This window comes from Sminthopsis crassicaudata, chromosome 1, assembly GCF_048593235.1.
Source record: "Sminthopsis crassicaudata isolate SCR6 chromosome 1, ASM4859323v1, whole genome shotgun sequence".
NCBI classification, from domain to species: Eukaryota; Metazoa; Chordata; class Mammalia; order Dasyuromorphia; family Dasyuridae; genus Sminthopsis; species Sminthopsis crassicaudata.
In genome coordinates this window covers 705,663,703-705,685,384 of record NC_133617.1, presented here as the reverse complement: position 1 = coordinate 705,685,384, position 21,682 = coordinate 705,663,703, and the positions used below count along the sequence as shown (strand labels likewise).

Genomic DNA, 21,682 nt, shown 5'->3' with positions numbered 1-21,682 from the left:
TGTTGGGTATCCCCTCAATTTCTAATTTGTTGCCACCATAAAAAGAGCTTTTCCCTCTTTTATGATGTCTTTGCGATACAGACCCAGTAAAAGCACTGCTGTATCAAAGGGTATACACGGTTTGATAGCCTTTTGGGTATAGTTCTAAATTATTCACCAGAATAGTTGGATCAATTTACAACTCCACCAACAATGCATCAGTGTTCCACTTTTCCCAAATTCACTCCAACATTTATCATTATATTGTCATCTTAGCCATTCTTATAGCTGTGAGGTGTTACCTCATAGTTGTCTTAATTTTTATTTCTATAATCAATAGTGATTTGGAGCATTTTAAAAATCTGATTATAGATGGATTTAATTTCTTCATCTGAAAGTTGTTCTTATCCTTTGACCATTCATCGATTGGGGAATAACTTGTAATTTTTATTCCGTTCTCTATATATTTTAGAAATGAAGCTTTTTTCAGAAACACTAGCTAAAAATTATTTCCTAGCGTTATGCTTCCCTTCTAATCTTGGCCGAATTGGTTTTGTTTGTGCAAAACCTTTTTTAATTTAATGTAATAAAAAATTTCCATTTTGCATTTCATTTTGCATAATATTCTCTATTTCTTGTTTAGTCATAAAGTCTTCTTTTCTCCAAAGATTGGATAGGTAAATTATCCCTTGCTCTCCTTGTTCCCCTTCTTTCAGTGGAATCTTTTTGTATAATTAATAAAAACATTGAGGTGAAATTGACCAATAAAATGACATCATCTGACAGTATATGCAATGCTCTGCATCCATATTCTTTCATCTCTTTAGCATGAGGAAGAAAGTATGTTTCTTTATCTGTATCTGGAGCCAAGATTTTTTTATTGCAATTAACCAGTGTTCAGTTACCTTTTAGTGGCTTTTGTTTACGTTATTGCAGTTGTGTGTATTGTTCTCTGAGTTCTACTTTCTTTGACATCCGGTCAAATTCAATTAACATTTATTAAATACCTATTATGTGTCAGACATGGTGCTAAATGCTGTGGGTAAAATTAATAATAAAACACACTCCCTGTCCTCAATGTCCTTACATATGGAGGGAGTCAAAACAAAAGGAGTTTGGAAAGGGGGCACTTGCTTTTTTCTTTTTTTTTTTTTTAGGGTTTTTTTTTTTTAACTTGCTCCCACACTGTACGGCTATGCATATTTGTTATACACTTAAGTCTCAGATAATAAATTGAGTGAAGTAATCATGTTTTTTTTAATTTTATTTTTTTATTAATTTTTATAATTATAACATTTTCTTTGACAGTACATATGCATAGGTAATTTTTTTTTTTTTTTTTTTTTTTACAACATTATCCCTTGTACTCCCTTCTGTTCTGAGTTTTCCCCCTCCTTCCCTCCACTCCCTCCCCTAGACGGCAGGCATTCCCATACATATTAAATATCTTATAGTATATCCTAGGTACAATATATATGTGCAGAACCGAATTTTGTTGTTGTTGTTGCAAAGGAAGGATTGTATTCAGAGGGTAAAAGTAATCTGGGAAGAAAAACAAAAACAAAACAAAACAAAAAAATAATAATAATGCTCACAGTTTACACTCATGAAGTAATCACATGTATTAAAATTTAAAATATTTGATTTTATCAAATGTGGCCATTGGTTTTAGCCTAACTAACTAGGTGGAAATCATTAGTCCATATCTGAATAATGTTACCACTTCATGGTTGAACCTAATAGTATGTTTGAGACTTTCTAACCTTGCTCAAGTCAAAGGGTTCTAGGACTTGCTGCTCTCCTGCTCTCCTGCTCTTGATTAACCGCAACATTCTGATCCTTTCTTACCCTCAATTTTCTCCCCAGTCTTTGCTTTCAACTTAATAGGAGCCAACTATTAAGATCTGTGTTTCAGTTTCCTCCTTGCCCATCCTGTGTAAAGTTGCTAACTACCTTCCTAAAACATTGAGCTTATCTATGGCTCCATATGTCTTTCCAGCTGAGGACAAAGTTTTTTTTACTCACGGGGTTGTCCTACATGATGTAGACAAGCACAGGATTTAGAGTTGCGTGACCTTTGATTCCCGGCTCTTGTACTTGGAAGTAACTTCCTCTGGCCTCAGCTTAATCATTGTTAAGGTCCTAGTTAAATGATACCCAAGGTGCTTTTCAGCTCTATAAATCATTATCCCAGTCATTTCCTCAAAACGGGAGATAGTAGGTTGTTAATAAGCTGGCCCGAGAGCAACGAAGCAAAGGCGATTGAAACTTCAAGAAGCCATTTGACTTGTGCAGTGGTCAAACTAGTAAGCAGCAGTAGATCCCACACTCCGCCCATCTTTTGGGTTCAATATTTTGATTCGCTTTGTGTTATGGCTTTTAGATACGGCTTGGTGGCAGTGTTGCCCAGTCTGGCTCCGCTCAGCCAACTTCCTGGAAAATTGCAGCTAGTTAGCAAAGAATCCTTTACCCTTGAGGCTCCTCCCCCGAATCAAGAAGCTTGGTGCCAGTTAATTTCTGACTCATACTGGGCTGAAGCTTTAGCCTCGAAGACATCTTGTTAACAAGTGGGAACTTACAGCACACCACAGAAAGCTCAACGCCCTGCTGTTAACAAAGGGGACACCCTGTTTGGGAGCCAAGAACACATCTGAGGTCCCAGCAGGCCGATGGCTGGGGAGAGGAAAAAGTCTTGACCATAGCAGATTGTAAACTACTGGAAGCAGAAAAATGGCCTTGCAGCCACCTCTGCTGCCACCCCCACCTGCTCTCCGGAGCCCTCGGACTTCCCAGTATATCTATCAGCTCCCTTCTTGGGTGCTGGAGGACTTCTGCCATAAGATGGACAGCCTGAGTGAATGGGACTGGATGCAATTTGGTGAGAGCAGTGTCAAGGGTCCCTGGGGTTCCTGGTGAGATGGGGGATGGGAGGCCTGGGAATGGCTGGGCTGACTGGGTACCATGGTCGTACAGGGGATTAGCTGATGGGCTCATCCAAGAGCACTTGATCTATCTCCCTCAGGGAGCGTAGGAGTTAGAATTAGAAGAGACTTTAGTGATGGTCTGGTCTGATCCTTTTTATAAAGAAGGAAATGGAAGCTTCTATAGAATGGGGAAAATGAGGAATCTGAAACCAAGAGAGGTTTTCACAGGTAGTCCATAGGAGAGCAGCAATTTGAGCTCGGGTCCTCTGCCTTTTTGACTCACAGCACTTGCACTTCCTTATATAAGCCTTTTTGTTTGTTTTAGTATTCTACCTTTTAATTTTGTTCCACATAACACAATATCATGGACAAAACTTCAGAGTGGTAATCAGATTTGGGTTTCTAGCTTTTTGCTCCTCTCTAAAATGAGGAGGTTAAGCTAAATGGGTTTTTTTGGTCTCTTTCATTTATAACATTCTGTGATTTATTTGCCTGTCTAATGTATCCATGGAAGCAAAGAACTTTGTTAGGGAGCTGATCTCGAGTAAGGAGAATCTAGATACAAGTCTTATGGTCCATCTAGTAAGTCTGGCCCATCACTTAAGCTAGGCAACTCTGCATGTACTAGAGAGAGCCTTACATCTGAATGCAAGAAGATCTGAGGTCAAAATGTACCTTAGACACTTCCTCACTGGTTGTATGACTGTTGCATAAGTTACTTAACTTTTTCTCGATTTGTCTTATCTCTAAAATGGGGTGGCAATAACAGCATCTAACTTACAGAACTAGTGTGAGGTTTAAGTGATAGTGTGGGCAAAGTTCAAATGCCATAAATTAGGTAAAGTGCTTTACAAACCTTTACATAAATGCAAGTTGATATCATTATTGTTATTTTCTCCCAGACTATAAGTTAATGTAACAACGTTTATTGGTGGTGGTGAATCCTCCTCTGGGCTTTTCCTATTTGATAACATCGTAGGTCCAGTCTTAAGGTACTAGTCCTGTGGTATTAGTAGGTAGGTTTTTTAGTGCTAGGTGCTGAAAAATTGTTTACTAGCTCTGATTGCTTGATAATCATGGTAGGAAAAGGAAAAGGAATGAGAGTATATCAAATTCTGCTTCTCTTGTCTGTGGGGAAGGCACCGTAAATGTGCCCATCTCTGTGCTGTTTCCCCACGGATGGTGGGACATGAATTAGATCTGAGGGCCTTGGGGAAGTGAATCACAGACTTATGAGAAGAAAAACCAACCACCTTAGAATCTGGTGAAGATGTAGGTACTTGGTACCTTCCCCTAAAGAAAAAAAAAGTACCCAAGAAACATCCTTCTTTCCTGCCTCTTAGAGTTACCATATATTACATGGTGTTTTGGAGTACAGATATAAACAAGGTTATCCAGAGTATTGAGGTTATCAGTATATAATAAGGGCAGCTAACTGACACAGTGGATGTAGAGTCAAGAAGGCTCATCTCCCTGAGTTCATATCCAGTCTCAGACACTTACACTACCCATGTAACACTGGGTAAGTCAGTACATCCTGCTTGCCTCAGTTTCCTCATCTGTAAAATGAGTGAGAGAAGAAAATGGCAAGTCACTCCAGTTATCTTTGCCAAGAAAACCCCGAATAGGCTCACAGTTGAAAGAACTTTACAACAACAACAATAATAATAACAAAGAATTAAGTTAGATAAGAGGTGGAACATCTTCTTTGGAAGGTTTATTTTATACCCGAATGGGTTAATTGTAAAAGGCTGTGAAATCTCCTTAACTTGGGGTAGGGTGTGGGGGAAAAAGAGTTTTTAAAAACAGGCACATTTTGAACTCTCATTCTTGCTCATATGTTTGCATGCTTGTGTATGTCCTTAGAAATGAAAAGAGTTTAAAAATTAAGAGACAAGCATCTTTTGGAGTTGGGGCTATTTTTGATAATTGCTGAAGAGGTGCTGGATTTTTGTCTGAGTTGGACTAGAATGCGGACTCTCATTTACTAACCACAGAGCCTAACAAAGTTGATAGATAAATCTTAGGCTTCCTTGGATCATAGATTCCAGTGAGAGAGGACACTACAGGTCACTGGTCTAACCCCCTTCATTTTACACACTAGGAAACAGAAGGTCACACAGATATATGCCAGATAGAGAATAGAAGTATCTTTCTGATCTGTATCTGCCATATAGAAGGTATTTAATATATTCTTGTTGGTTATCCAATGAGGAGTTTGGATTGGATGATTTCTAAGGTTTCTTTGAATCCTAATTCATCCTAGGTGTTTTTAAGCAATCTATTTTAATCTCCCATTCAGGGTGGAACCTTTTCTCCAGTGGCTCTGAAAAGGCCCAGCTTTGTTTAAAATAGCCAGTGTCAGGGAGGCGAGGAGATAAAAGGGATGGCTTCTCAGGGACATGCCGGGCTCAGTCTAGGACTTGTGAACTTTATGGAGGGGAAATAAATTTTCTATGCTTATGACCATGAGTGGGCACTTTTCATTTATAAATGAAAAAGAGGAATATTCAATGAAACTTTGTCTTGGATTCCCAGCCTCAGCTAGGGTTCTCACCATTTTCCTAAATAATAATAAATTTCCCAGGCTACTGACTGGGACTGAGGGAAACCGCATCACCCCCAATAGACACTTGTCGAGGACTTCCTATATGTTATCTTTTTTTTTTTAATTTTATTTTTTTTTAATCACTGTGCTAGTGCTAGGAATACAAAGTAAGGCAAAAATAGCTTGGGCCTTTTCTGGAGGAGTTTATCACCCACCTACTTCTAACCTCCCTTGAGATTTCTCTCCTCAGGAAATATTTAGTGACTTCTTTAACCCCTAGCCTTATGATTGATGAGGGGCCTCATGTGAACCCTCTGCTTTTCAGAGGACATGCTGGAGCCCCAGCAGGTAGAATTCAACTTCCTATCAAGAAATCATAGGTTCAGTCCTAACCCCCTCATCTCAATGACTGGAGCTCTTTCTTTAATGTCTCACATCTAGCTTGGGGGGGCAGGAAGTGGGTTAAGAGAAATTATAGGACTTGTGGAAGTCTGTCAGGACTCACGGTGTTCCTTTTAAGATTTTTGTTCTTGATTGTGAGCTGATTTTCCCGAGCCTTCGATGATGGTAGGACAAGTTTCCACAAAGAGGCCGCTGTTTGGGTGACTCAGGTGGCTAAGCCAGTAAGCTGTGATTCTTGGCACATCATTTCCCTCCCCGTGCTCTGAATTAGTTCTTCACTTCTCCTGGGTGGAGAGGAGGGGTGGGAGAGGCAGCTGCGGCAGTTACTGCAAACCCTGGACCTGCCACATCAGCCTCCCGGAGCGGGGACTCCTTTTGTGCCACAGACAGCTTTCAAGGCTGGCATGAAGAAGTCTCCGGCTTTCCCTGTCCCCGCTGCCAAAGATGAGAGCTCGCCTTCTGTTCAATGCCGTTTTCATGAGGATAATAAACATTAATAGTTTTCTCCTCAGTAGATTTAATTTCTAATATACTTTGGTTGAGAGAAAGTTTTTAGAGAAGAGTAAGAGAGTGTATGGTCTGGTGGTGGTAAGGAGGTTGACTTGGAGCAAAAACACAGGTGGGGCACCAGAAACTAATTTTAAAACCTAGTCTCAGTGAAGCCCTGGATTAGAATTCTGATTCTGCTATTTACAACCTGGGAGATCATAAATAAACTCCTTCCTAAATAGAATTATAATAGTTGGCATTTGTATAGAACTTTTATTTCATTTTATCCTCATCACAACCCTGGGAGATGATGAGGAAACTGAGGCAGATGGAGGTTCCATGATTTGTCCAGAGTCACACAGTTTGTAAGTATCTGGTGCAAGATTTAAACTAAGGTCCTGATTTTAGCTGTTTATCTACTCTGCCATCTAGCTGGTGATTGAGAGGGGTGTGCAGAGCAGTTAACAATCTCTTAGTCTCTGTCCTAGAGATAAGGGAACTAAGGATCCTTGAATATGAAAAGAAGGAATTTGGTGAGTTAGAAAGGCACTCAGAACTGGGATTATAGAATCTTAGATTCAGATTTAGAGGAAACCTTAGAGGGCCATTGGGTCCAAACCCAATGGGAAAGTGGTAAAAAGAAGGGGATCAAATTATCATTAAGAAAATAAAGAAAAGAGCATCATAAATTTTTAAAATTCACAGCAGAAAATGGGGGGAAAAGCCAACTAAACAGGATAGCTTTGAAAATTATGTTGAATTATGTTTAAAAGAAAAGCAAATTGTACAGAAGAGATTTTTGCAGTTTCATATACTTATATAATATATAAGAGTATATACATATACTTTTAAAATTCTACTGTGTATGCAAATGCTCATTGATTTTTTAAGTTTGGAATAAGATAAGATATAAAACGAGTTAGTGATTGCTGCATAAGGAATTTTGGGAGTCCCATCTAGATAGAAATTATCTGATCTCATAATTATATACTAAAGCATAAATGTCTGATAAATTTATTTTTGTGGTTCCATTAATCAATAAGCATTTATTAAGGGTCAACTATGAAAGGTCTTAGGCAAGAGTCGTAGAATGAGATGTTTTGGAAGGATTGTAGTCTGCATGGTCGTGGGGGGGGAATCATCCTTTGATGTGAGTGGGTGCGTTATTTTCTTGGTGCTGTTAGTGACTTTTTCATTTGATTATATCATAACAATCCTCTGAGTAAGGTCATGTAAATTTTTGGGATGGGCCTAGGATTTTGTTGGTTTGGGGAACTTCCTGTGTGAAAACTATTTTTATCAATGCAGATTAGCCTTTTATGCAGAGGTCTGTAGTCTTGACAGAGTTTATCTGGAGGCACTAACAGCTATTTTTAAAAAAAGTCACTGGCAAAATTTGAATCCAGGACCTTTGACTCCTAAGCCTGCTCTTTTCCATTGTGTACAACTCAGCCTGTTCTAGCCTCAGTTTTTTACTTTTACTTTTACTCATCTGTAAAGTGGAGATAATTTTTACTTCTCAGGGATGTTATGAGGATTCAGTGAAAATAATATATCCAAACATTATCTTTGAAAATTTTTGTAAGCATTATATAAATCATGATGATGATAATTCCCTGGAAGCTCCAGGTTTTTCTCCCCAAGCTGAGACAATCTTTTGTGTCAGAGTAAGAAAGTCTTCCTTTTAACTCTCTTTAATATTTTCCCACAAACACATGAAATCAATCCCGAATCCAAACTGTGATCTTGGTTAAGGACCTCAATGAGCCTCAGGAAACTTAAAATAATACTAATAGCTTTTTATTTTTAAAATACATGCAAAGACCACTTTCACCATTACTATTCAATATTGTATTAGAAACGCTAGCTTCGGCAATAAGAGATGAAAAAGAAAGGAATTAGAGTAGGTAATGAGGAAACCAAATTATTACTCTTTGCAGATGATATGATGGTATACTTAGAGAACCCCAGAGAAGCTATTGAAAAGCTGTTAGAAATAATCCACAACTTTAGCGAAGTTGTAGGATACAAAATAAATCCACATAAATCATCAGCATTTTTATATATCACTAGCAAAATCCAAAAGCAAGAGATACAAAGAGAGATTCCATTTAAAATAACTGTCAATAGCATAAAATATTTGGGAATCTATCTGCCAAGGGAAAGTCAGGAACTATATATGAGCAAAACAACAAAACACTTTCCACACAAATAAAGTCAGATCTAAACAATTGGGAAAATATTAAATGCTCTTGGATAGGGTGAGCAAATATAATAAAGATGACAATACTGCCTAAACTAAAATATTTATTTAGCATTATACTTTTTAAAATTAATTTTATAATTATAATTTTTTATTTAGTGCTATACTAATCAGACTCCCAAAAAACTATTTTAATGACCTAGAAAAAATAACAGAATTCATCTGTAAGAACAAAAGGTCAAGAATTTCAAGGGAACTAATGAAAAAAAGTCAAATGAAGGTGGCTTAGCTGTATCAGATCTAAAACTATATTATAAAGTAGCAGTCACCAAAACCATTTGGTATTGGCTAAGAAATAGAGTAGTTGATCAGTGGAGTAGGTTAGGTTTACAAGACATATATCATAACTTATTCAGCCATTCCCCATTGATGGGCATCCACTCAGTTTCCAGTTCCTTGCCAGTACAATAAGGGCTGCCACAAACATTTTTACACATGTGGGTCCTTTTCTTCCTTTATGATCTCTTTAGGATGCAAGCCCAGTAGAAATACTTCTGGACCAAAGTGTAGGCACAGTTTGATAGCCCTTTGGGCATAGTTATAGTTCCAAATTATTCTCCAGAATGAATGGATCAGTTCACAGCTCCACCAACAATGCAATAGTGTCCCAGTTTTCCCATATTCCTATCAACAATTATCATTATCTTTTCCCTGACAGCTCAAATTTGAAGTTTTTCATCCCTGCTAGAGATTGATGTATGTTAATGTGTTAACTCTTCCAGTCTGTCATTAGATCAACATTTATTAATTGCTCCCTATACTAAACTTTGGGGATACAATAAACTAATCAACAATATTTTTAAAGTATAATTTTTGTTTTAATTCATTGTATTTTAATTTTGGGTTTTGAATTATCTTTTTCTCCCCTGTTCCTTACCCATTCATTGAAAAGGCAAGAAATACAAAACCCATTACAAATATCCAATGAACATTTATTAAGAATTTACTACTAAGTTAAAACAATTCTCTGTTCTGAAGGAACTTAAATTCTGATGAGGAAAATAGCACATAAAAGGGAGCTGTAGGCTTTGCAAAGAAAGAAAAATAAATTCTCTTTCCCCCTAAGGAGCTCACATTTTATTAAGGGAAACACCATACAAATGCCTAAGTGCAGGTAAGATGTGCATAATGGAAAGAAGTCTCAGAGTGAAAGCACTAGCAATGGGAAATAACATATTTGCATTTTACCATGGACCTCTAGAGACCTAGTAGTTTAACCCAAAGAAATAAATCCAAATGGCATTATTTCAGGCTCTTTGGCAATTAGATAGGGAGAGGAGGAATTGAGGGAGATGGATAAGAGGGATGACATACACTGCCCTCATAATACTGCCCTCCATAGAGTACCATGCAGGCAGATACTTAGTCTTTCTCTGGGTAAGATCAGCCCTGTTTAGTTATCTAGATAAAGGTCATTCTACCTGGCAGGAGGTCTAGCTAACTGGGCACTCTCTCTGTTTACTATTTAGCCTCTTATGTGATGACTGACCAGACCCAGTTGAGGAAGATCAAATCCATGGAGAGGATCCAAGGTGTCAGCATCACCCGGGAGCTGTTGTGGTGGTGGGGGATGAGGCAGGCCACAGTGCAGCAGCTCCTGGACCTCCTGTACCGACTCCAGCTCTACCGAGCAGCCCAAATCATCCTGGACTGTGAGTAATAAACAGGCACCCCTGCCCTACCCTGGCAATCTTAGTCATGCTGTGGCTGAGAATGACTTGGATTGTCTTATTTCCCTCATCAGCAATTCTCCCACTTGCTCCATAAGGGATGTGGCCATTTTCATCATCATTCACATTGATAGACAATTGAATTCCTTCAATATTGAATTGAAATGTGATGCCCTGTGATCTGGAAAATATGCATAAAAATATTTGGCTCTCTCTTTGAACCAGAGAAGTCTGATTTTTTTTTTCTTTTTCTTTTAATGGGTATTTAGAGTAGCTTATTGCAAAATTTGGGCTAATTATTTGGTCATAGGCTCTGTATCATCTATGGTTTTTGGAAAGCTCCCCAGAATTTCTATTTAACTTCTTATACTGACCATGATGGAGAAAGTCAAAATGTGGAAGGGATAACTATAGTATTTTACAGTTTAAAGATAGTTTTTCTCAAACCATCATACACATAGTGTGAATGGAGCATAGTAGTGAATTGCTTGGAAACACAGCTGTTAAACTGTTTTCAATCATGTCTGACTCTTTGTGACCCCTTTTGGGATTTTCTTGGCAAAGATACTGGAAAGGTTTTCCATTTCCTCTCCAGCTTATTTTACAGATGAGGAAATGGAGATGAACAGAGTTCAATGATTTGCCCAGGACATTCAGCTAGTAAGTGTTGGAAGCCAGACTTGAATTCACAGAGGGAGGTCTTCCTGACTTCAGGCCTGGTACTCTTCCCACTGTGCCACCTGGCAGCCCATCTAGCTTGTTCCCAAGATGAAAGTTCCCAAGGGACTCATCAATGGGAAAAGCAGTCTATTTTGCTTCTGGGGAAACAGGCAAAAGGAATCTGCCTGCCCTTTTTGTAGTGGCAAGAAACTGGACACTGAGTGGATGCCCATCAGCTGGAGAATGGCTGAATAAATTATGGTATGTTAATATTATGGAATATTATTGTTCTGTAAGAAGTGATCAGGAGGATGATTTCAGAAAGGCCTGGAGAGACTAACATGAACTGATGCTGAGTGAAGTGAGCAGAACCAGGAGATCATTGGACACAGCATCAGCAATATTATATGATGATCAATTCTGATGGACGTGGCTCTTTCTAACAATGTGATGATTGATTCTAGTTCCAATGGTCTTGTGATGAAGAGACCTATCTACACCCAAAGAGAGGACTGTAGGAACTGAGTGGGAATCACAACATAACATTCTTGCTCTTTTTGTTGTGGTTCCCTTGCATTGTGTTTTCTTACTCATTTTCTTTCCTTTTTGATCTGATTTTTCTTATGCAGCAAGATAATTGTGTAACATATGTTGGAACACTAACTATGCAAGGTCAATGTTGAAAAGTTATCCATGTATATGTTTTGAAAATAAAAAAGCTTTCAAAAAAAAAAAAAAAAGGAATCTGCCCTAAGCTAATAAATACCGAGCCCTTTCTTCCCTTAGCTAAAGACCAAGACCAGACCCCAGACCTTAACTGTCCTTTTCTCTATTATTTCCAGTTTTATCTTCTATATTTTCCCCATTATTCTGAACTCAGAGTAAAGGATGTTGTTTCCAGGAAGTCATAGGTAAAATGCATATATGTTTTCTGGCTCTCTGTGTCTCTTTCATTAATATAGATGAGGTAATTACATTAGCTCACTGATAACTTTGGAAAATCCTGAGCCACTGGCCCAGAAGAAGGAAACCCAGGAAAGATGAGGGAAGGTTTCTTTCTTTTTTTTTTTTTTTTAAATTAAAGCTTTTTTTTAATTTTCAAAATATATACCTGGATAAATTTTGACATTTACTGCTATAAAATCTGTGCTTTAATTTTTTCCCCTCCCTTTTCCCGCTCCTCTCCAGTTGGCAAGTGATCCAATATATATTGAACATGTGCAGTTCTGCTACATATTTCCACAAATTTCATGCTGCTCCAGAAAAATCAGATAAAAAGGGGGAAAAATGAGAAAGAAAACAAAATGCAAACAATAACAAAAAGAGTGAAAATGCTATGTTGTGAACCACACTCAGTTCCCATAGTTCTCTCTCTGGGTATAGATGTCTCTGTTTATCACAAGATCATTGGAACTATTCTTCATCATCTCTAGCAGCATCATTGTTGCCACCATGTACAATGATCTCTTAGTTCTGCTCACTTCACTTAGCATCAGTGCATGTAAGTCTCTCTAGTCCTCTCAGAAATCATCTTCCTGATCATTTCGTACAGAACAATAATATTCCATAACATTCATACACCATAACTTATTCAACCATTCATTCCCCAACTGATGGGCATTCACTCAGTTTCCTTGCCAGTACAAAAAGGGGTGCTACAAATTGTTCTCCATAATGGTTGGATATCTTCACAACTCCACCAACAATGTATCAGTGTCCCAGTTTTCTCTCATCCCCTCCAACATTTGTCATTATTTTTTCCTGTCATCTTAGCCAAAGATGACACCTTAGAGGTGTGTAGTGGTATCTTAAGGATCAGTAGTGATTTGGAGCCCCTTTTCATATGACTAGAAATGGTTTCAATTTCTTCATCTGAAAATTGTTCATTTTCTTTGATCATTTATCAATTGGAGAATAGCTTAAATTCTTATAAATTTGAGTCAATTCTCTAAATATTTTAGAAATGAGGCCTTTATCAGAACCTTTAAATGTAAAAATGTTTGCCAGTTTATTGGTTGAAGAAAGATTTCTTAATGAGCCCCAAGTAATACATGTGCAAGGTCAGTGTGGTGCCTCGATAAGCTGCCATCCAGTTGATTCTGATGCTCACATCCATACTGATGTGTTCATGATAGCTGTTGGATTAATTTGTCACTGACCTCCACTAAGTAACATAGTTATAATTAATGAGTCTTCCAGAGACAGAGAATGAATCCAAAGGAATGATTGGAATGATAAAGATTTTAGACATCAAAACAAATGGATGAAAGTTTTGGGGTTTGGGTTTTGTTTTGTTTTTTTGGCTGGCGAGAACTTTTAGAATTCTTCAACTTATAATAAGCCTGAAATTAAACAATTTTATTGATGAATTTTCAATGGCTATACCATCTTTTACCCAAAGAATCTATTAGTAACAAAGAAAAGCAGTCAAACAAAACTGGCCTATGTGAAGTGAAATGATGTTAAATAGTATTCATAACGTCATAATTTGCTCTGCCAATATTCCATCCATTCATTTTATTTCTATTTATTTTTGATACCATAAAAATGCTGATAGAAATATATTGTATATATATATGTATGTATGTATTTATGTATGTATGTATGTATAGGTTTTATAATTTTTTTCTCTCTTTAATCTTCTTGAGGATATATGCCTATTAGTGGGACCTCTAGGTCAAAGGGAATTTAAACAGTTTTTTTGATTTTTGTTGTATGGGTCCAAATCTTTTTCCAAAATGGTCAGACTGATCTTGCTGTGCCAGCGTTGAGTTAGTAGGTTTCTTCCTCTAATGTGTTTCTATCTTTTGTCATCTTTCTTAATTTGTGAGTGAAAACTCAGGGTCATTTAAATTTTCTTTTATCATTAATGATTTGGAATGATCTTTTTAATGTGGTTATTGAGAGTGTATGCAGTCTTTTCTTTGAAAACTATTCACCAGCTTTGGAACTGGTGTCTTCTAGAAACCATCCCTTCTTGTTACCCAGGGGTTCAGCACCAGAAGGAGGAAGCTGTGTGTCTTTGGCCCCATTCTTTGAGCCTCAGTTTTCTCTTTTGTCAGATGGCTCCTTTTTAACTTGTTGAACCAGCCCTTCTGCCTCCAGCTGCCTCAGGTCCCTTAGAGTTCACAGCTGACCAGAATCACATTATGTGCTCTGGGCAGATGATAAATGGAATTATGATAGTGATAACCAACATTAAAGTAGTGCTTCAGAATCTGCATGTGTGCTACAGTGAGTCCATAAACACTCATTAAGGGCCTGCCACTGGGCACCAGGCATTGGGGTAAATTCTGGGGTTGAAAAGAGAGACACAAGACAGCCCCTGCCCTCAGGGAGCTCACTGTCTAATGAGAGAGACAATACAAACAACTGGAGACTGAGCTCGGTGATGAGCTATGGACAGGCTGTGTTGGAGGTGGTTGTTTTATGTGAACCAAGAACAACCTTGGGATAATGATGAGGTGGGGAGAGCAGTCTACTTTGAAATAAAAGTGTGACAAATTCATGATGGCCATTCTCTTTGGCAAAAGGCAGGTTTATTTAGGGGAAAAGGTTACAGACAAAAATAATAGGTTAAAAAAAAAAAAAAGGCACCAGGAGTGGCAAAATATGAAATAAAGTTGGGAGAGCCTATAATTAGCAAAGAAAAAGGCAAGTTCTCCAGGGGAACTCACTATTAACCAAGAGAAAGGAAATTACTCCATGAGGTGGGAGTAAGCCATGAACTGGCTGGTTAGTCTCAAAGGTGCCATTAAAGGGGAAGTAGTATGAGGGAGAGAAAAGAGTAGCTCATAGTGAGCTTAGTCCTGAAAAAATTTAGCAATGATCTTCATCATGAGTAGATCTCTTTAGAGGGGAAATACAGCCTTGGGGTTTCTCTGGGAAGTAAAGGCACAAAAAACTTGGAGGGAGGATCTAGGAGCCAGATGGAATACACTTGGCAGACCTGCCTAAAGATATGCTGATGTATATCTCAAAGATACCCAGAGTTGGGGATGGTCAATGGGGGTTAATAAAGAGTTCCTTCCTCACATCACTGGATACAAACAGGATAGTCTGGGAATTTAATTATATCTGATAATAACTGGTTGGGCTTCTTCCTGATGGGAAGAGAGTAAATCACATCAATAATACTATGTTCATTTTGCAGATGAGGAACATAAAATTCACAGAGATCAAAGGACTTGCTCAATTTATTTCATTTTAATGTTGGGGTTTTGTTTTATTATTTATTTATTTTGGTGGTGCTGGTGTTATGTAATCATATCCATCTTCGTGACCTCATGGACTATAGCACACCAGGTCCTTCTATACTCTATTATGTCCCAAAGCCTGCCCAAGCTCAACTTCAATTTTTCCCTCACACAATCCATCTATCTCATCCTCTCCCATTTCCTTTTCCTTTTGCCTTCAGTCTTTCCCAACATCAGATCCTTTCCCGATGAGTTCTGTTATGTGGCCAGAGTATTTAAGCTTTAGCTTCAGTATTTGCCTTTCTGGTGAATAGTCTGAATTAATATGGTTCAACTTAACAGATGTTTAGTGAAGGTCAGCTATGAGAAAGCCATTCTGTAAACCTTAAAGAACTATTAATCAAAACTTTATTATCTTTTATTTATTTTATTTATTTATTGAGCACCTACTGTATGCCAAGCATTGAGCTACAAACTAGAAACACAAGAATGAAATAGTCCTATTTCTCAAAGAGATTACATTGTACTACACTGATCTTTGTATGCATCCTGATGTGGCTGGTACAAAGATAAGTATAGACACAAAATATGCAGAGTAAATACAAAGTAACTTGGGATGGGTACAGGAATGGGGAAAGAGAATTGGGAACATCTATGGGAGACCTCCTGGAAAAAGAAGTTCCTAAGCTGTGCTTTAAAGCAGAAGTGTCAAACACATTGCAGTCTACTTCCCTGTGCATCTGAACCAGATTAAAAAGTAATACAAAAGTATTTGATCAAATAAAAATTACAATAGAACATAGATAACATTATATTTTAAAACTAAGTAAATATACAGCAACAGAATCTCTAATACAGATTAGCAATTCTATTTCTATTTGGATTGAATAGCCCCCCTCTAAAGGAAGCTGGAGGTTGTGTGAGGGGGAGATCCAGGCATGAAGAGCAGCTTGAGCAAAAACAGGAGATGGAATGACATGTATGGGGAGAAGCAACTAGATAAATAGGGCCCACAGTTACTAGCTTACCAGGACTGGGTTCAAAGACAGATTTCTCTTGGCTTCAGGTCCAGATATGTTTTAGGCTATTGCCTCATTGAATTATGGAATTTAAAATAGAAAAATAATTTATATAGCAACCTCTTTATTTTATAAGTAAGAAACAATGAGAGTCATTGATAATTAGTGATTTATCCAGGGTCTCCTGTTTCTAATTTAGTCCACTTCTGTGTATCTCATTACAGTCTCTCAAGCTTCACAGGACTTAGAATAAAAAGTCACTTCATCTATGCCATATAGAAAGAACCCCAAAGACATCCTAATAATTATAGCTCATAATTTCATTTTTATTCATTCATTTTTTAAAAATACACATTGCTTTATGAATCATGTTGGTAGAGAAAAATCAGAACAAAAGGGAAAAAAACCATGTGAAAGAAAAAGAAGTAAACATAGCATGAGTTGATTTACATTCAATCTCTATAGTTATTTTTCTGGATCTAAATGAAGTTTTCTATTCAAAGTCTATTGGGATTGTCAATCATGATCTCATTAAAATCTTACGACATCCTTGAGAAGAAGGTGCTGTTATTATCCCCATTTTATAGTTGAGGAAGCTGAAGCAAATGCAACATGCCCAGAAAGGGACTTGGCTAAGATCACACGGCTAATGAGACTGTCTGAGCCTGGATTTGAGGACCTCATGACTCAGAGCTCTGTCAGCTGGTACTGCCTCTTGCAGTATAAGATAAGGAGTACACTCCCAGGTTGGCAAGAAAATGCAGCCAGCTGTCCCCTGACAACCTGCCTTAATGCAGGCAGAACAGCTGAATGGCTCGTTGTTTGTCCCTCTCAAAGGAGACCATGATGTCAAGGAGGTGACGCCATGGAGGGCTGGACAGGGTCTCACTTTCCCCTCCAGAGCCATCTGGGTCCAGTGGCAGTCTACAGATCAGGAAGCCTGGAGACAGCCCTGGATATTGTGGGAGCCCTTGGCCTTTTTAAAGTCTGTCCCAGATCTCACTTTGACTGAGGCAATGCCCGTTGAGTGATTAAAGAGAGATAAGAAATGAGGCAGAAAATGCCCTTTGTTACATAGTCAAAAAAAGAACAGGAAAAAAAGAAGGAAAAGAAAATGTAGGGGGATAAGACCCTTAGGGTTTCTGGCCAAAACAGGATTAATTGTTATTTACTTTTGTTGAGATTGGGAAAGGGGGACTCCAAAAGTTCCCCAGACCAGTGTTATGAGGTGTCTTAAAAGAATTTGCAGGCTTGAACCCATCTCCTAATCAAGGGGCCAAGTTTTATTGTAATAATAATTATAATCCCATTACAAAAAGCTGGCTAGAATTCTAAGGGAATTTCAGCAGAGAAACAGAAGCAAGAAGAGACTTTTATCCAGTTTCTACCATAGTTAATGCTAATTCTATGGGTCAAGGGTAGGACTAAAGAGTAGTGGTTCTCACTGACCAGATTATTACTGACAAGATTACTAGTTAGCAATGAATTGAGGAGGGGTCTTACTGTCAGGAGTTTGATCTGTGGGAGTTTCTTGAGGCCAGAAGCTATCTGACTGAGGAGTGGTCAGACAGATTGGGTGTAGGGGTTTCCTGAGGCAAATTCCAAAGCTAGAAGATTTAGGACTACAGACTTATTGTTAGAACAGAAGCTCCCCAAGGTCAGGGGACCACAAAGTCATATTACATTACTTTCACTCTGACCCATACAATGACTATTGGGGCTTGGCCTGGCACCTATTGTTGATCCATCTGTTAGTGAGAGCCAGAGTGATTTGGGTTTAAGGCTTGGGTTTTGTGACATTATTGAGAATCTCTTGAGAGGGCTGATTGCAAAGTTGGACCTGTGACAGCATTCCGAGCTCATATTGGTCTGGTCAGCCACAGGTGGACACACTATAACTTGATTCTTACATGATGATGTCATTTTGGAGACTTTTTGGAGACTTAGAGAATAAAAAACAATCACCAACCATATTGGATAGTAGGCTGTTGCTGTTGCTGTTGCTCCTGCTCCCTAAATTTGAAGTAATGCCTTTCTGGGGCTTTTAGGAAGCAAAAGGATTATGACTGCTTGTCAGAGTTGGACTACACCAGGGGTTCTCAAACTACTGCCCATGGGCCACATGCAGCCTGCTGAGGACGTTTATGTGCCTGCTGGGTTATGGCAAAATCAAACTGGAAGTGACGTTAGACCTAAACTAGCGTTAACAACACACACTTCCGGCACAGGGCTGAGGCAGTGGAGGCAGAGTGTGAGTTTTTGTTTTTACTATAGTCCAGCCCTCCCACAGTCTGAGGGACAGTGAACTGGCCTCTATTTAAAAAGTTTGAGGACCACTGGACTACACTGACCTTGGTGCTTCCTTTTGGTAAATTGTGTGAGTTTCAAGTTAAAAGTTAGGTGGTAGAAATTAGTGTTATTTTCTGTGATGGTGATGAATTGATGTCATCATCATTGTGAGAATTGGATGAGGGTTATGAAATTTAAATAAAAAATAAATAAATTTAAGAAATGTAGAACAAGGAATTTTTGAAGGGAAAATATAATTGAGGTGGAGACTTAGAATAAGAAACATGTTGTAAAATGTAATTAGAGGTGAAGATTCAATCACAAATGGAAATCACAATTAAAGATTTACATAAAGGGTGATACTATAGTTTACTTATATTTCCAGAGAACGAAAAAAGTTATGACCAAATAAGAGATAGAGAACATTATGAAATGCAAAATAGGTAATTTTGATTGCATTAAATTAAAAAAGTTTTGCACAAACAAAATCAATACAACCAAGATTATTAGAAGGAAAGTAGGAAGATGAGAAACAATTTTTACAGGCAGTGTTTCTGATAAAAGCTTCATTTCTCAAATATAGGGAGAACCTAAGTCAAATTTATAAGAATATAAGCCATTCCCCAAAGAATTTGAACAAGCAGTTGTTAGATGGAGAAATGAAAGTTGTCTATAGTCATATAAAAAATTCTCCAAATCACTATTTTTAAAATTGTTTTTTTTCCCTTATTATCCATGTATATTTATTTTTAAAATACACATTTATGGATCATGCTAGGAGAGAAAAATCAGAACAAAAGGAAAAAACCAGAAGACAAAAAAAGCAGAAAAAGAAAAAAAAAAGTGAACATAGCATGTGTTGTTTTACATTCAGTTTCCATAGTTCTTTCTCTGGATGAAGATGGCATTTTCCATCCCAAGTCTATTGCGATTGTCTTGAATCACTGTCTTGCTGAGAAGAACCAAGTCTTTTGTAGTTGATCATTGCACAATTTTTCTGTTACTGTGTACAATGTTTTCCTGGTTCTGCTTGTTTCACTCAGCATCAGTTCACGAAAATTTTTCCAGGACTTTTCTAAAATCATCTTGTTCATCATTTTTTATAGAACAATAATATTCCATTACTTTTATATACCATAATTTATTCAGCCATTCCTTAATTGATGGGCATCTATTCATTTTCCAATTCTTTGCCCCCACAAAAAGAGCTGCTACAAATATTTTTGCACAAATAGGTACTTTTTCCTCTTTTATGATTTCTTTGGGGTACAGACCCAGTAGTTGCACTGCTGGATCAAAGAGTATGCCCAGTTTTATAATCCTTTGGGTATAGTTCCAGATTGCTCTCCAGAATGGTTGGACCATTTCATGATTCCATTAACAATGCATTAATGTCCCAGTTTTCCCACATCCTCTCCAATATTTATCATTATCTTTTCCTGTCATCTTAGTCAATCTGAAAGGTGTGAGTTGTTATCTTTGAGTTGTTTTAATTTGCATTTCTCTAATCAGTGGTGATTTAGAGCATTTTTTTCATGTGACTATAGATGGCTCTAATTTCATCTTCTGAAAATTGTTCATATCCTTTGATTCAAATCACCCAATTATTCTGGAGAGCAATTTGGAATTATGCCCCAAAGGTTATTAAACTGTGCATACCCTTTGATTCAACAATATTATTACTAGGTCTACATCCCAAAGAGATCATATGAAAGGGAAAAGGACCTTTTTGTACAAAAATATTTATAGCAGCTCTTTTTGTGGTGTAAATAATTGGAAATTAAGGAAATACCCATCAATTGAGGAGTGGCTAAACAAGCTGTGGTATAGGAATGTATTAGAATACTATGTGCTGTAAGATATAATGAGCAGATGGATTTCAGAAAAACCTGGAAAGACTTACAGAATTGATGCTGAGTAAAGTGAGTAGAATCACTATACATGTAACAGCAATACTGAATGATGGTCAACTATGATAGACTTAGCTCTTCTCAGCAATACAATGGTCTAAGATGATCCCAGAAGAATCAAGATGGAAAATGTCATCCATATCCAGAGAAAGAACTGTGGAGTCTGAATGCACATTCATATTATCTTCATTTTGGGGAGCTTTGGCGACTTTACACTTTTTTCCTGTTTCTTCTCTTTCAACATGACTAATGTAGAAGTATTATTATGACCCATATCAGACTGCTTGCCATTATGGGGAAAGGAAAAAGGAAGGTAGGGAGAAAAATTTGTAACTCAAAATCTTATCCCCAAAAAAGAGTAAATGTAATTTTTTTTTTCTAGTGAACGCAGATTCTCAGATAGATACATACCAGGCTGCATTTGTTCTGAGACTCCTTCTGTTCCTTAGTCTGCCTCATGGAGGACATGAAACTTTTACTGTTCTAGTAATGACTCCTTAGTAAGTAAACTTCGAAAAAGGGAAAAGAACTGTTTCATAAAAGGAGGGGGAGACTGGCAGAACCTAAACAGATTGTTACTTGATATTTAGGGCATTCCTCAGCCAATCCTGAAGTTGGCAACATCTGTCTTCTGGTTTTCCTCAGATCTTCCCAAAGTGTAATTCCTTCCCCTGTTTGCCATATATAGCTTGCTTTTCCTGAGATGTCCAAGGCCCCTCATTAAAATTCTCTATTCATTCAGCTTTCTATGTTGTGTATCTATTTTATATACTTATAGCTCTGCAGTCACATAAAAATTTATCAGGCTAAGAGAGATCTTGAGTGGAAAAAATTGAAAAAGTCTTAGATTATGATGATCTCTAAGGTCACTTTTGACTATAATTATAAGGTTGTTGCTGAACAAATCATTTATAAAGTCGTCAAATACAAACCATTTACAGTTTGTTTAGAAAGTGTTCATGATCCACAGAAGAAAAAGGTTCCATCACAGTATGATTTTAAAGTTACAGTTTGGAACTTTTCTCTAGGTGTAAATGATTCCATTCACTGTTTTCACACAGTATTTTCCCAATAGCCCTTCCATTGCCAATTTTCTTTGGTGCCTTTCCTGTCAAGCATTCCCAATTTATGGCAGTGCAGAAAAACTACATGCTATATGAAGACAAAAATGCTAAATCACCTTCTGTTTCTAAAAAATCACTAACATTATATTGCAAAGAAAAAGTAGTGTCTATTTTTTTTAAATAAATTTTTAAAAATTGTCTTCAAATGGTAGTTTTGGGGATGTCTTATTTTTAGATAGTTACACTGTTAGAATGCTGTTTTCAGAATC

General features: G+C 37.5%; 1 protein-coding gene across 1 annotated transcript in view; it reads left to right on the top strand.

Annotated features, from left to right (window-relative positions):
* IRAK2 (interleukin 1 receptor associated kinase 2) overlaps positions 1-21,682 on the top strand; it is a 53,609-nt gene that overhangs the window by 4,161 nt on the left and 27,766 nt on the right. Inside the window, exons 2-3 of the mRNA XM_074282925.1 lie at positions 2,363-2,857; positions 10,075-10,257. Of these exons, the coding sequence (XP_074139026.1) occupies positions 2,710-2,857; positions 10,075-10,257 (331 nt within the window). The 5' untranslated portion in view covers positions 2,363-2,709. The remainder of the gene's footprint in view (positions 1-2,362; positions 2,858-10,074; positions 10,258-21,682) is intronic.